Source organism: Pelobates fuscus, chromosome 5 (assembly GCF_036172605.1).
Source record: "Pelobates fuscus isolate aPelFus1 chromosome 5, aPelFus1.pri, whole genome shotgun sequence".
In the NCBI taxonomy this organism is placed as follows: domain Eukaryota; kingdom Metazoa; phylum Chordata; class Amphibia; order Anura; family Pelobatidae; genus Pelobates; species Pelobates fuscus.
Window position 1 is genome coordinate 309,422,932 of NC_086321.1, and position 14,266 is coordinate 309,437,197.

The following is a 14,266-nucleotide window of genomic DNA, read 5'->3' on the forward strand; positions in this document are numbered from 1 at the left end:
TACTCTAAAGCACCTAGAATTACTCCTCTAATCATCAGTTACTGCCGATCCTGTATTATTTGTGCCAAGGACAGCTCAGGCAGAAGAGGAGGAGAATCCTTAGCACCTAGCTAACTCTCAATATCCCTTTCAAGAATCCAGGTGACAAAGAGCTGCTGGGTCAAATATGCACTAGTTATAATATACATTTTGTCAGGATGGCCAGAAGCCTAGCCGGTCATCAATGTGACAACCAAGACCATATACCCAATAGTGCATTGTGAAAGTTGCAGAGATCACTCAGTGGATTCATTGTTCCAGATTCAAGACTCTCTCTCTCTCTCTGCAACATGAGAAGTAACATTTGTTGATTTTGACACACTTTTGACTCTAAAGAAAAAATGACTTGTTAAAAAAAAATAATAAAAAAAGATACCAACAAGTAGGTGTTTGATGGCCATAATAATGCCTGACCACCTGCCATCGATGGAAAGCCGAGGACCCCAAAAGGAGACCTCGTGAAGCTAAAGAGATCCAAACGCCAAGCTCCCTCAGGATTATTTGCCCATCCTGAGTTTGTGGTGATATTAATATTGACTAAATGATCCGAGTCCACCCACGCTGATGTAGCGTGGGACAGGTTTAATACTACAATGCATAAGCAAATGCGCCCTAGCCAAGGTTATTATGTCCATACACTTAATACATGACAAGGTACTCTTGACACACCACATTCATGCTTCAGAACATAAAGAGGAGCACCGCTCTAAAAGGAAAAGTTTGAGTCCATTTTCCCAACCGTCACTGCTAATAATAATAATATTTTGATTTGCATTTATTATATCTATTGCAACCAACAACGTTTACCTGTCACCATGACTTGTTGTGCCTATATTCCAGATAACACAGGTCCATATGGTAATGTAAGCTTGTCTATTTATGATGTCCCTCTGAAGAACTAAGAAGACTTTAAGAACCGTTACTTCATAGGGTTTTGTGCCTTTGGGCTAACCTGTCTTCTGAAACTAACCAATAAAGTTTATCTTTTAGAATATTAACATTTCATAGGGGGGACTGATGTAGAATTATTAAAAATCTTTATTGAACTTGTACTGAATTATTGTACTAACTCCATTTTAACCTCACACTGTAACAAACCCTCCATTTTGTCCTCATTACCTGACAGATTCTCCATCTTAAACTACATTACATGACAGAATTTCCCAGCAACATTTAATACAATGAACAGAGACTGTATTTTCTATAAAGACATAGCTGACTCCGGAATTATTGAATCTCCTGTAACATGCAACAAAGTATAACCAAGGCCAGAGCCAAGGCCATGAGAACACTGTACTAATGAAATGTTCTATTCATAAAAGAACCTTGCACCTGATCATGAGACTGACATCACTGACTGTGTAAAATGACGCTCAAGCCCCCCTTTCCACCGAGTAAACCTACCACCTCCCGGTGGGAGGACACCTAGCTAGTCACTCAAATCCCTGAGCCAATTAATAATATTTATGGGTGGACACTGATATAGTCACATAACATTTAATCCAATTAATGATGTTTATTTGTTATTATCTGATATTCAACGATGAGGTCATTTTGCCTTTAAAAAGGTCTGCATAACTGTTTTCCAACTAGATGGCATTAAATTTTCTGAAGTGCTTTTAACCTGAACTCCATGTGTCAGTGTGAGCTTACTTCTGCGTATACGCAATTTAATCATCTCAGATTTGGACAGGAACAGATAGACATTTAAACATATTTGTTTATTTCTAAATTAATCTACATCAATATCGTATTGTTTAGTGTATGCTATTGCCTCTAGTTCCCCCATTTTGTTATATAGGCTCCTTGCATTAGTGAGCATACATTTAATATTACCATGAGTCATTTGTACTTTTTGTGAATCAATATTACATACCTCCTTTGTTCTGAGCTTTCCCCTCCCCCCATCTCCAACCCCATTGTTCTGAGCTAAGGCCCATCTCATTTCTATGCTATCTCCATTTTCTAGATTGCTTTGAGCCTCCCCCCCCCCTACTACTAGTTTAAAATCTCCTCCAACCTTCTAGCCATCCTATCCCCCAGCACAGGAGACCCTCTTCCGTTTAGGTGCAATCCATCACGACTATACAGGTTGTACCCAAGCGCAAAATCGGCCCAGTGCTCTAAAAACCCAAAACCCTCTTTCCTGCACCAAGACTTCAGGCACGCATTGACCTCTCTAATCTCCCGCTGCCTTTCTGCTGTAGCGCGCGGCACAGGTAATATTTCTGAAATTATTACCTTGGAGGTCCTTTTCTTTAGCTTACTTCCTAGATCCCTGAACTCACTCTTTAGGACCTTCCATTTTCCTCTGACTTTGTCATTGGTACCAATATGGACCATGACAGCTGGATCATCCCCAGCCCCTCCCAATAATCCCTCCACTCTGTCGGCAACATGCCGGACCCGAGCACCCGGGAGACAGCAAACTGTCCGGTTGAGTCGATCAGAGTGGCAGATTACCCTATCTACTCTCTTAATAATAGAGTCCTCTACCACCACAACCTGTCTAGACTTCCTTACCCTCTCAACCCCACCTGTACTAGAGGGGCTGTTACCACGGCTGTTAGAAGGAACAGCTTCCTGCAGTACAGCTACTCCTGAACTGATGCTCCCAACATCTTCACTCAAACGGGCAAATCTGTTAGGCTGCACTAGATCAGGACTAGCTAAACCTTTCTTCTTCCCTCCCCCTCTGCTTCCTCGCCCCACTGTTACCCAGCTATGTGCCTGTTCTCCAACTGTCTCATCTCCTCCCACTCCACTACCTGCACCCACTAAACTCTGCTCAGTGACCAGCAGACTCCTCTCAAGATTATCAATCTCCCTCAGTGTTGCAATTTGCCTCTCCAGATCTCCAATCCGAGCTTCCAGAAAAGCCACTCGCTCACACCCACCACAGAGGTATGGACCCTGGACAGATTTATCCAGGCATGCATACATGCGGCATGATGTGCACTGAGTTAAACTCACAATCTTGCTAGCACTCATCCCAGTTACAAAAAACACAAGTGAGCAAAAACAATTTTTACCCTCTTGATTTCAACTACTGTTGTTTTAACTCCTACTTAAAAGAGACTACTTGAAATAGCCTACTTTCAAGCAACTCCAGTGAGCAAGCTCTGTGAGTCAGTAGTGGGTTTATATTGGCAATACAAATCCCACACAGGTGGAAATTAAGGGGCACTCCCCCTAATTAGCTCAGCAGCAGCAGCACCCACAAGGAGGAGGGGAATAGAAACGACAAGAGAGGGAAAAAAAAAAGGAGGGAAAACGTTTTAAATAAAATCTGCTAGGAGAAAATATAGAAGAAAAAAAAATAAATAAAAAATAAAAACCAAGTTAACTGAGAACCACAACTTTGCAATAAATTAAGTACACTTCAGAAACATAGAATGTGACGGCAGATAAGAAACCATTCGGCCCTTCTAGTCTGCCAAATTTTTAAATACTTTCATTAGTCCCTGGCCTTATTTTAGTTAGGATATCCTTATGCATATCCCACGCATGCTTAAACTCCTTTACTGTGTTAACTTCTACCTCTTTCACTTCTCAAACATCTAACACCAATCGAAAAATTCATTTTTGCAGATACCATCGGCAATTGGCACAGTTTAATCACAGATTATATTTATTTACACCATAGCTATACTCTTGCATAGAGAATTCAGCTTCCAGACCATAACAAGTCCCACAAGGTCAAAACGGTGCCGTCCATGGCTGGTTTTAGGGGACTGATTTTTTTTGGATCACAACCCATGCTATGATATCAAAAAAGCTGAATTTATTACATTATAAGAATTAAAAATAAATAGCATTCAACATACTTTAATGGCAGCCCTCACCTTTGCAAAGTTCTGTAAGCAGGAGGAATTCTCCTTGACCAGTATCAGACTCTTCTTTTCCTATTGAAGCAGCAGAGCAGAACTGGACTATGTTGGGATGACCAGATAACTTTTTCTAAACACAGTTTGTTAAAAGATATCAGGTACATTGGGGATCATGTCTAAAAGTTACAGAGAGTTGATAATATTCTGTGACAGATTCTCGCAGTTACCCTTACATGTATTATAAGGCTAATAAAATTTGTTTTATGTGCATGGAGAAATTAAGCAAATTGTAACCTCGCATACATACTTAACCCATATACTTTTCAATCTGTCTAATAATATAGTTTTATTATTTTCGGTTTACCCCAAAAAATATTCTAACAGTGTAAACAAATGCAAATATATCTAAAGTATACAATACAATTGAACACATTTACATGAACACTCCAAGCACCAGTAATCAGAAATAAGTTGTCATAGTGTCAAAAGGTCCCTGGCACTGGTGCTGGTTTACTTTCAGGGTTTACATACATTACCAGAAGTTTAGCCCAAATGTTCAGTCTGGTGCTGATCATAAATGCCCCCTAACTGCAGACCGAGGCTACAAACAGGAAGTCGGGCAGGGTCACTGCTTAAAGAAAAACATTTCTCATTTAGCTTGTAAAAGGAGAGCTATGAGTAAGCTGAGAAACTTGGCCAACTTGAAACTGTCAGCCACTGTCTAGCGCTTACTGGTTAAAGGATCACTATAGGCACCCAGACCACTTCAGCTTAATGAAGTGGTCTGGGTGCCTGGTCCAGCTAGGGTTAACCCTTTTTTATATAAACATAGCAGTTTCAAATGCTTTCCTATGAGACCGGCTGAATGCACGTGCTGAATGCGCGTGCGGCTCCCCGTCCAGAGGCGGAGAGGAGGAGGAGAGCAGGAGGAGAGCTCCCAGCCCATCGCTGGAAAAAGAGGTAAGTTTAACCCCTTCCACTCCATCCAGCCTGGCGGGAGGGGGTCCCTGAGGGTGGGGGCACCCTCAGGGCACTATAGTGCCAGGAAACCGAGTATGTTTTCCTGGCACTATAGTGGTCCTTTAAAACAATGACAATTTAACCCATGAAGATAAGCCAGCGCCAGGGACATGACACCATACCAGGTCCAGTCTGATTAAATGGTTATGGTCCACTGAATGTTCTTTTAAAGACTGATCCCTTCTGATTGTATTGCTTCAGTAAATAAACCCAAGAAATTGGCTTGTGTCCAACTGTTTGTGAGATTATTTTTTTTTTTTGTAAAAGGATACCATAAAGCAGATTTCCTGAATAATAGCTTTATTATTCTCTTCCTCGTTTGAAAGCAATCGCTAGAATAAAAAAAAACACAACAATTAGTATATTATATCTACAGTTAAAAATAAAAAATGTTTTTAATAAAATTAATCATGCTGTTTAATATTATTAGCACTGACAAAGATACTCCATGCACAGTAACATAACATAACCCAAAAAGACAAAGAAAGTGGGGTAGAGAATCCACCTACATAAAACCCCCACTGAACTATACCCCCTAAAATCAAACGTCACATAAATAGGGTAAATAAACCTTTATTAGAAAAAAAAAAATATATATATATATATATATATATATATATATATATATATATATATATATATATATATATATATATATATATATATATATATATATATATATATAAATACACCAAAACAGTGTGTGTAAATCGTTATAAAGTAAATGCCAACACCAATAAAAACCTGGGCAGGCTAAACCTACAGAGTACCTTAGCTGAGTATAAGATAAATGTGAATGAGTAGTATTTGTCTTAAGGTAATCAGAGTAGAATCACCTAAATAGTCTCAGTATAAAAATAACAAAATGGTTTAGTCTAAAGAAAAAAGCATAAATGGGATAGTAGGTGTCTGGCAGTGGTTGTGGTGCTGACAATAAAAAGACGGTAAGACTGAAAAAGTAGACAAGAGCGTATAGACTAAGTCCTGAGATGTCTAGGAAAAAGAAGAAAAACCTCCCTGTAAAGTAAAGAACAGGGGGGCAAGAAATGTAGAATATAAATCCTAGTTACACTTATTATTACCACTAAAGGTAAAGGGTGAAAAAAAATCCCTAATGGATTTAACCACAATAGGGATAGCACGTCCAATAGTATAAGTAAGTAAGTAGAATAATCAGAATAATCAGAACAGTAGTAAATCTATCCTCGTAAAAAAGGAAGTATCCAAGCGTGAAGTTAGAACCTAGTACGCCCTAGACTGACTGTCTGAACCCACAACCGCTTACTGCTGCTTCATGGCAGCCTAACGAAATCCCTCAAAGCTTCAATCAAAGTATTGGACGCATGGATAGCGCCATAAGAGCCCAGGTAAATAAAAATAGAAAAGAGTAATTCTCCAGTAAGCGCTCTCTGCCCAGCTCCCTCGTGCGCACCGCAGTGATGCCGTAGCTAGAATATGACGTCACTATGGCTCCAGCATCAGTAAGCGGCGCGTGAGGGAGCTGAACAGGAGGATCCATGCTCCTTCGCCGCCTGTAGGACCGGCCGCCCAGCAGCCGCACTGGACCCTAGGGAAAGGTAGGGAGGCTGGAGGATTAAATAAAAAATAAAAAAATTGAGTGAGTGTGTCACTGAGTGTGTCACTGAGTGTGTCACTGAGTGTGTCACTGAGTGTGTCACTGAGTGTGTCACTGAGTGTGTCACTGAGTGTGTCACTGAGTGTTAGTTTGTGTCTGTTAGTCAGTGTGTGTCAGTGAGAGTGTATGCTTTGTAAGTGTGTGTGTATGTATGTCTGTCACTAAATGTGTGTGTCTGTTCGCTAGTGTGTATGCGTCTGTTCGTGAGAGAGTGTGTGTGTGGTTAAAACCCCTTCAGCACTTACCTTTCTCCAGCGCCGGGCTCCCTTGGCGCTGGGGATCTCTCCGCCCTGATCCGCCTCTCAGCTCCGAATGCGCATGTGCGGCAAGAGCCGGGCGCATTCAAACCACCCATAGGAAAGCATTACTCAATGCTTTCCTATGGACGTCCAGCGTCTTCTCACTGTGATTTTCACAGTGAGAATCGCGAAAGCGCCTCTAGCGGCTGTCAGTAAGACAGCTACTAGAGGCTGGATTAACCCTCAGTGAAACATAGCAGTTTCCTTTGAGCCACACTCAAAACATGGTCCAAAGTAGTCAACCGCCAACACCTAGCACCCTACCCCTCACCCCTATACCCATTAACACATAATCCTCTACTTCAAATCAGCGCCCCACATTGGACAAAACAGTTATCCAAGACAACCTCCTACCTACAACTGCAAGATGTTACCCAAGGAGACACAATTAGAGACATAAAAGCCTTACTTCCAGACTCCACCCTCTCAAGCACCCATCATCTGTTTCACAACCAAATTTGCCACTTTACTCACACTCTTTCACTACTCCCGAAGGGAGCGAGAGATATCACACCGTTTGAACAAACGTGCCAATCGCACCCACTAAAGAAAAAAAACACTGTCAACAATGTATAAACTCATCCAAAAAGATCAAACCCAATTTCTCCCAGCCTTCACAAACACGGCAGAGTTACCGATATCGCTCTCCAACTCCCAGTGGCAACACATCATCACTAGGGCACACACAACATAATCAAACCTAACAACACAAGAGATTGACCCGCTGGCACTACACTCCGACAAAACTTAGCCAGATGCATAAGAATTTCAAAGACGAATGCTGGCGATGCACTCAACAAACAGCACACTCATCACACATGTGGTGGTCCTTTCCGATTATATCCAAATATTGGAAGCGTATCCACACTCTAACACAAACTATAACAGGCATACAATACCCCTTTGCCCCAGAACACATGCTATTCCTCCTGACCCCCCTCCCCCCCCCCAAAAAAAGTTCAAAGAATCAGAACTTTACTCTGCTCACACATTTACTAATAGCTGCCAACCTCCTAATTCATATACATTGGAAACACACCATAATCCCCCTATGAGGGAATGGATCCAAAAAGTAGAAAATATCAGACAAATGGAAGAGATCATCTGCTCTAAATCTAAAAACATGATAAAACATATGCAAACTTGGCAGCAATGGACCATGTTCATGACGAAAGAAGACATCATCTAGAAACAGCTACACCTAAGCAGTATACACAGACGACCACTGACTTAACACCAAATACACTGACCATATTGCGAGTGTGGCTAGTGAGCCTGATTGGCTGCTGCCGTTTTTTTTTTATATTTATTTGCTATTTATTATTTATTACTTATCACCTATTACTCATTTTTTATGAAGGATAAGGTTAATTACTCGACAAAATATTTGTTACCACCTAATGATCACAAAACTATCACTATCCATATTTGAAACGGTACTAAGCGGCACGATGTTAATCATAGCCACCAGACTCAAGACCCAATATTTAACGCTTCTGTAAATTGGATCTATTGTCAATCTAAGTGTAATAATTTGACTGTATTGTATATCATTTTTAAACCAAATAAAGAAAATGTAAAAAAAAAAAAAAGGGGGGGGAGTTTGCCCACCTGAGAATTATCAATCAGGGTATGATCCGCCAAGGTGGTGAATCGAAAGACATTAACGGAGAGATATGATTTGCCTTGTTCGAACAAAAAGATCAAAATTTCAACACTTGTCTGTAAAATGCTGGAGAGGGATCAATATCACTTCAAACTCACAAGCTTACCCAAGTCTGCAAGTTGGAGGCATGTGTGCGTCGAGTTCCCGCGGCCTATGAGTCCCATAAGAGTGTTCGGGCTGTGCTTGAAAGTCCTGCGACATTCCAAGAACTTCTAAAATGGTCCAGCCCACAAGCTGGTGGTGGCATTGCAGGGTGAGAGTATGGAAGTTGTCTCCTGCCGAGTTCCTGAGTACATCTAGGGTCTGATGCAATAGCAGAGGGCAGTCTACCGACAGTTCCACAAGAGTGGGGGAACCATGTCTTGACTCTCCATAAAGGAGTTATCAGGACTATCAGGACTCTTTGAACTGTGATTCGGTGAAGAGTTCGCTGGATCATGGAGAAGGGACGGAAAGCATATGCTTCTGTCAATGGCCACTGCTGAAAGAATGCATTGGCTGCAAGGGATAGAGGGTCCAGGGATAGAGGGTCCGGCAACCAGCTGAAAAAGTCGTCTGACGATTCAGTCCAGGTACAAATAGATCCAGTGTATGGGGCACTCTAAGGAGATGAATGTGGTTAAACAGTTCAGGATCTAGCTGCCAATCTCTGGCATCCCTCTAGTGATGGAAACACAAATATGCAACCAGAATGTCAGGGCCTGGTAGGTATTTTGCTTGAATAGAATGATTTTTGTCCAGACAGAACTGATAAAGGTCTTTCATTATGTCGGAGAACAGTTTGAATTGCGATACCCCCTAGACGTTTCACCAGGAAACAATTGAAAGCATCCTTCGCAAAGTAGGCCGCAATCCGTTCCACCCAACGTGGGGCCCTTCACCTCGTCTGCTCACACTAAGACAACTAGAAACCATCCACATACCCTGCAGTTTATCCTCCTTTACCAACATTCAGTGTGCACTCTGGAATGCCCGTTCAATCTGTAGTAATATTAAATCAATCATCTCTAACTCACAATACTGGCGCTCACAATACCTGGCTGTCCCTCTCTGACACCGCTACTCTCGCTTCTTTATGTTTCGGTGGTCTACAATTATCCCACACTCCCAAACTTGACTGTAAAGGAGGCAGTGGAGACATCCTTCTCTCCTCTCAATGTACCTTTCAACCTATCCTCACCGCCCCTGCCCTTTCCTTTACTTCCTTTGAAGTTCACACTGTTGGCCTTTTTAAGCCCACTCCTTTAACCCCTTAAGGACCAAACTTCTGGAATAAAATGGAATCATGACGTGTCACACACGTCATGTGTCCTTAAGGGGTTAAGAATTACCATCATCCTAGGCTATTCATTGAACACTTTTATTTCTGGCTACCCCACTTGATCTCCTCTAGCACTCCCTCCCTCATATTTGGGTACTTTAACATCCCAATCAACAACCTCAACTGCCCTGATGCCTCCCGTCTGCGCTCTGTAACCTCCTCCTTTGGCCTCACGCAGTTGTCTACTTCAGCAACTCATACTGCAGGAAACACTCTTGACCTCATCTTCACCAATCTCTGTACCACCTCTAATCTCTCCACTGTTCCATTTCCTTTGTCTGACCACCATCTGCTAACATTTGACATCAGCATACCGGTACCCAAATTTCACCACCCTCAACTCTCCAATCTGGCAGAAACCTCAACTGCCTTGATCTCCAGCATTTCTCCACCAAAATCTCCTGTTACCCATCTCAAATCTAACTTGCCCTAACTCTGCAACCTCACTCTACAACTCAACATCATGGCACCTCCTACAATTAAACGCAACAAGCACCCCCAATTACAACCCTGGCACACCAAGCTGACCAGTTCCCTCCAACAATGTTTTAGAACTGCTGACTTCATCTGACTTCCTCTACTATAAATTTATGCTGTGCTCCTACAGCCTGGCTCCTTCCGCTGCAAAAGTAAGTTAGTTACTTTAACACCCTCATAAGTACACTGTCCCATCAACCCAAACACCTATTTCACACTTTGGATGCTTTTTTTCGCCCTTATACTCCCCCCTCCTTCTACCACCTTGTCCGCCACAAACTTTGTATCTCACTTCACTAAGAAGATCTCTACAATCAGAAGAGATCACTAATTTCTCTCCTTCCCCTACCAATACATCACCCAACCCCACTCCCTCCACCATTCTACACTCATTCGTACCTGCTACAGCAGAAGAGGTTTCTGCTTTTCTTCCGATTCTCCCGCCCCACCACCTGTACCATCGATCCTATTACCTCCTATCTCATCCGCACTTTGTATCCCTCTCACTAAAATTTTCAATCTCTCCCATTCCTCTGGCACATTTCCCTCATCCTTCAAACATGCAACTGTAACCCCAATTCTGAAAAAGCACAGCTTGAACCCAACTCCCCATCCAACTACCGCCCTATCTCGCTACCGCCATTTGCCTCCAAGATCCTCGAGAGAGTTGTGTACGCCAGATTGACAGACTTTCTCGAATCCAACTCTCTGCTTGACCCCCTACAGTCTGGATTCCGCGCTGGTTATTCTGTCGAAATGGCTGTAACCAAAGTATCCAACGATTTAATTGTTGCTAAATCTTGCAGCAATTACTCTATCCTAATTCTTCTTGATCTTTCTGCTGCCTTTGACATAGTTGATCATCAACAGCTTCTTTGCATTCTCCGTAATTTTGGTCTACGGGATACTGCACTCGCCTGGTGCTCCTCCTACCTCTCCCAGCGCTTTTTCAGTGTTTCTTTCTCTGACTCCGCCTCTTCCCCCCAACCACTCTGCCGGCGTCCCCCAAGGATCTGTCCTTGAACCCCTACTGTTCACTATCTATACTGCTCCCAAAGGAGCTGATGAGTTCATCAGCTCCTTTGGCTTCCATTATCATTTCTATGCGGATGACACGCAAATCTACCTGTCCTCTCCTGATCCATCTACGCTCATCTTGACTCGTGTCTCTCTTCGTGTCTCTCTTCGATTTTCCAACTGGATGGCTGCTCACTTCCTTAAACTCAACCTGTCCAAAACAGAACTTTTGGTCTTTCCTCACAGGCTCGCTGCCTGGGTGTTCTTTTTGACTCCAACCTCTCCTTCACCCCTCATGTCCAATCAAGCGACAAATCCTGTTGCTTCCATCTCAAAAGCATAGCGCGCATCCGCCCCTACTTAACCCCGGATGCTTCCAAGGAGCTGGTCCATGCTCTTGTTCTCTCTCACCTTGACTACTGCAATACCCTTCTCAGTGGTCTTACATCTTCCCAGATTGCACCACTGCAATCTATAATGAATGCGGCGGTGAGGCTCACCGTACGCACCTCCCACTCCTCCCCGCTCTGTCATTCCCTGCATTGGCTTCCAGCTAGATATACGGTTCAATTTAAAATTCTGGTGCTTGCTTACATAATGCTGCTCCAACATACCTATCCTCCCTAATACGTATGTCCCATCGAGGCCCTTACGCTCTTCCAAAGACCTACGTATATCCTCTGTCCGTACGCCCACCTCTATTGCTTGCCTCCAAGATTTCTCCAGGGCTGCACCTCTTTTGTGGAACTCCCTTCCCTTCTCACTAAACTCACTAAAAGAAAGCATATCAATCAAACTGTTAGCAGGTTTTTATCCCCCACCCCCCATGACTCCTCTCCTGCAACTGTCAAAAATTACCTACTAAGCCCTCAGTGAATACATTTCTAACAACCTACTTTGTACCCCTACTTTTACCCTTTGTGTCACTATACCCCACTCCCTCAAGAATGTAAGCTCATTGAGCAGGGCCCTCCACCTCTCTGTTCCTGTAGGTCTAGTTGTCTAGTTACAATTACTTGTCTGTTAGTCCACCCATTCTACAGCGCTACGGAATCTGATAGCGCTATATAAATATTAAAATTAAAATAATAATATAAAGGGCTTGTTCCGCTGGGGACCAAAGACCTACAGTCAAATGACTGGGTCAAGTTGCATTGCATCCAAGAAGGCTGGCACGGACTCCAGAACAAAAGTTCAGTTGTGAGCCAAGATGGCCGTCCCATTCCATCTATCAATATTGTGAAGCCACCAATGGAGTTCTAGATGGACTTCGTCTGTCAGAGATATTAGTTATGTTTTGTAATAGTACCGAGGTCCTATCCATATGACGACAAAGTGTGTGTAGTTCTTGAGCCATGAGCAGAACGTCATCCAAATATATATATTGGAGCGAATCATTTGAGTGCAAAGAAAAGCCATAACTGCTTCATTAACTTGATGAAGCACCATGGTGCAGGACAAAGGCAGAAGGGAAAGTGAACTACCAAATGTCTCTTTACCATTGGAATGTAAGAAAAGCTTTGTCCAACCAGAACCATGAGATACGCGTCCATTTTGTCTCCCGAACACAGGCAGCGGTACATGGTCGAACGCCTGGAACTATTTTCGGCCACGAGATCTTGCAAACACAGGCAAAGATTGTACCGCTGACCATCCCACTTCCCGAACAGCTACACGGATGACGTTCGGGAGATAGTTCCTATCGACGTTGTCCTCATTTTTCTGGAACTGTTTTGGAACAGACTTAAATAGCGATTCCGTTCTACCGAATGGATCTGAACGCTATTTGGACAAGCTGGGCGTTGAGATACGGGCTATATAACTTGTGGTGTTCCTGTGAATTATAAATATGTTTTTGGGGTATTTTATAAACGTTTCCTGTAACAGAGAGATAATTGAGTTACTCAGTTTTGACTCAATTATCTCCCAGACATAAGGATGCCTGGGAGGGGCTTGTGTACTTTTGAATGGAGACCTCATACTGGGGGTCTGTGCATAAAAGGTCATGTTTGTGCTGAATAATCATTTGTACTCTCAGAACTGTGTGTCGTCCAAGGAGGGATAGAGCTATTCACTTCACAGCGCCTTGTTCCAGAGTACCCGTCTTCATGGATCCAGCGGAGGTCCTGTTCAGGACTAGCACGCTGCTATATAGTTCTCAGAGATTGATTACAAGATGGAGATCTCCTGTCTTTACGCAGACCAGAAACATGTTGTCGAGAAATGTATGTGGGAATGGCAATTGTTCGATCGCTTTCTTCTCCAGGAGTTTGCACAGTTCTGAATATAAGGTCGCCTTGTTTGATGAGTGTAACGGAGCTTTCTGTACCCCGGGTTGGGTACCTCCGCCGACAGATGCACCTAGTGCTCCAAGCACTACAGACACCTTAAGCACTGCAAACCCAACAACCGCCGCAGCTTGGTTGGGGTCTCGCCGTCTCCTACCCACCATGGACCTACAAAAAAGGCTCCAGGTTCCAGTGGGTGAACCTCCCTCTCTTCCTCAAGAGAGTCAAGCAGGAATAGCTATAACAAAAGCTCAGAGAATCCAAGGGAGTATAGTGATTATAGCAATCCCTTGTAGTGATATAGCAGTTTCCCCCAATAAGAGACAAGACTCTAGATTGAGGGTGAAGTAAGTCTGTTTAATGCAAACAAGCACTTACAATTTATACATACATTTAAACCCCCCACAGCCTCATTTACATACAATAGGTTATATAGAGCACTATAGTACAAGGAAGGTGGGGTCAGATAATAGCAAGGGCTGATGGGAGATTGACGAGCGACAAAGAAGCTAGTTTAAACTAATCCGGCAGTGTCCCTGGGACAACGCCTTGCTGGGGAAACAGTACAAACTCACTTATCTCCAGGTACAGAAAAACACACAATTTACAAACACCCTAAAAGTACCCCCAAGATCCATGGAAACCCCACAAGAGTCACATCCTCTGATAGCCC

The 14,266-nt window shown here is 42.9% G+C and overlaps 1 protein-coding gene across 2 annotated transcripts in view; it reads right to left on the reverse strand.

The window, feature by feature from the left end:
* GAK (cyclin G associated kinase) overlaps positions 1–14,266 on the reverse strand; it is a 621,278-nt gene that overhangs the window by 580,435 nt on the left and 26,577 nt on the right. For both annotated transcript variants that reach the window (XM_063455510.1, XM_063455509.1), the window contains exons 3-4: positions 5,162–5,221; positions 3,885–3,999 (exon numbers count right to left, since the gene is read on the reverse strand). In XM_063455510.1, the coding sequence (XP_063311580.1) occupies positions 3,885–3,999; positions 5,162–5,221 (175 nt within the window). The remainder of the gene's footprint in view (positions 1–3,884; positions 4,000–5,161; positions 5,222–14,266) is intronic.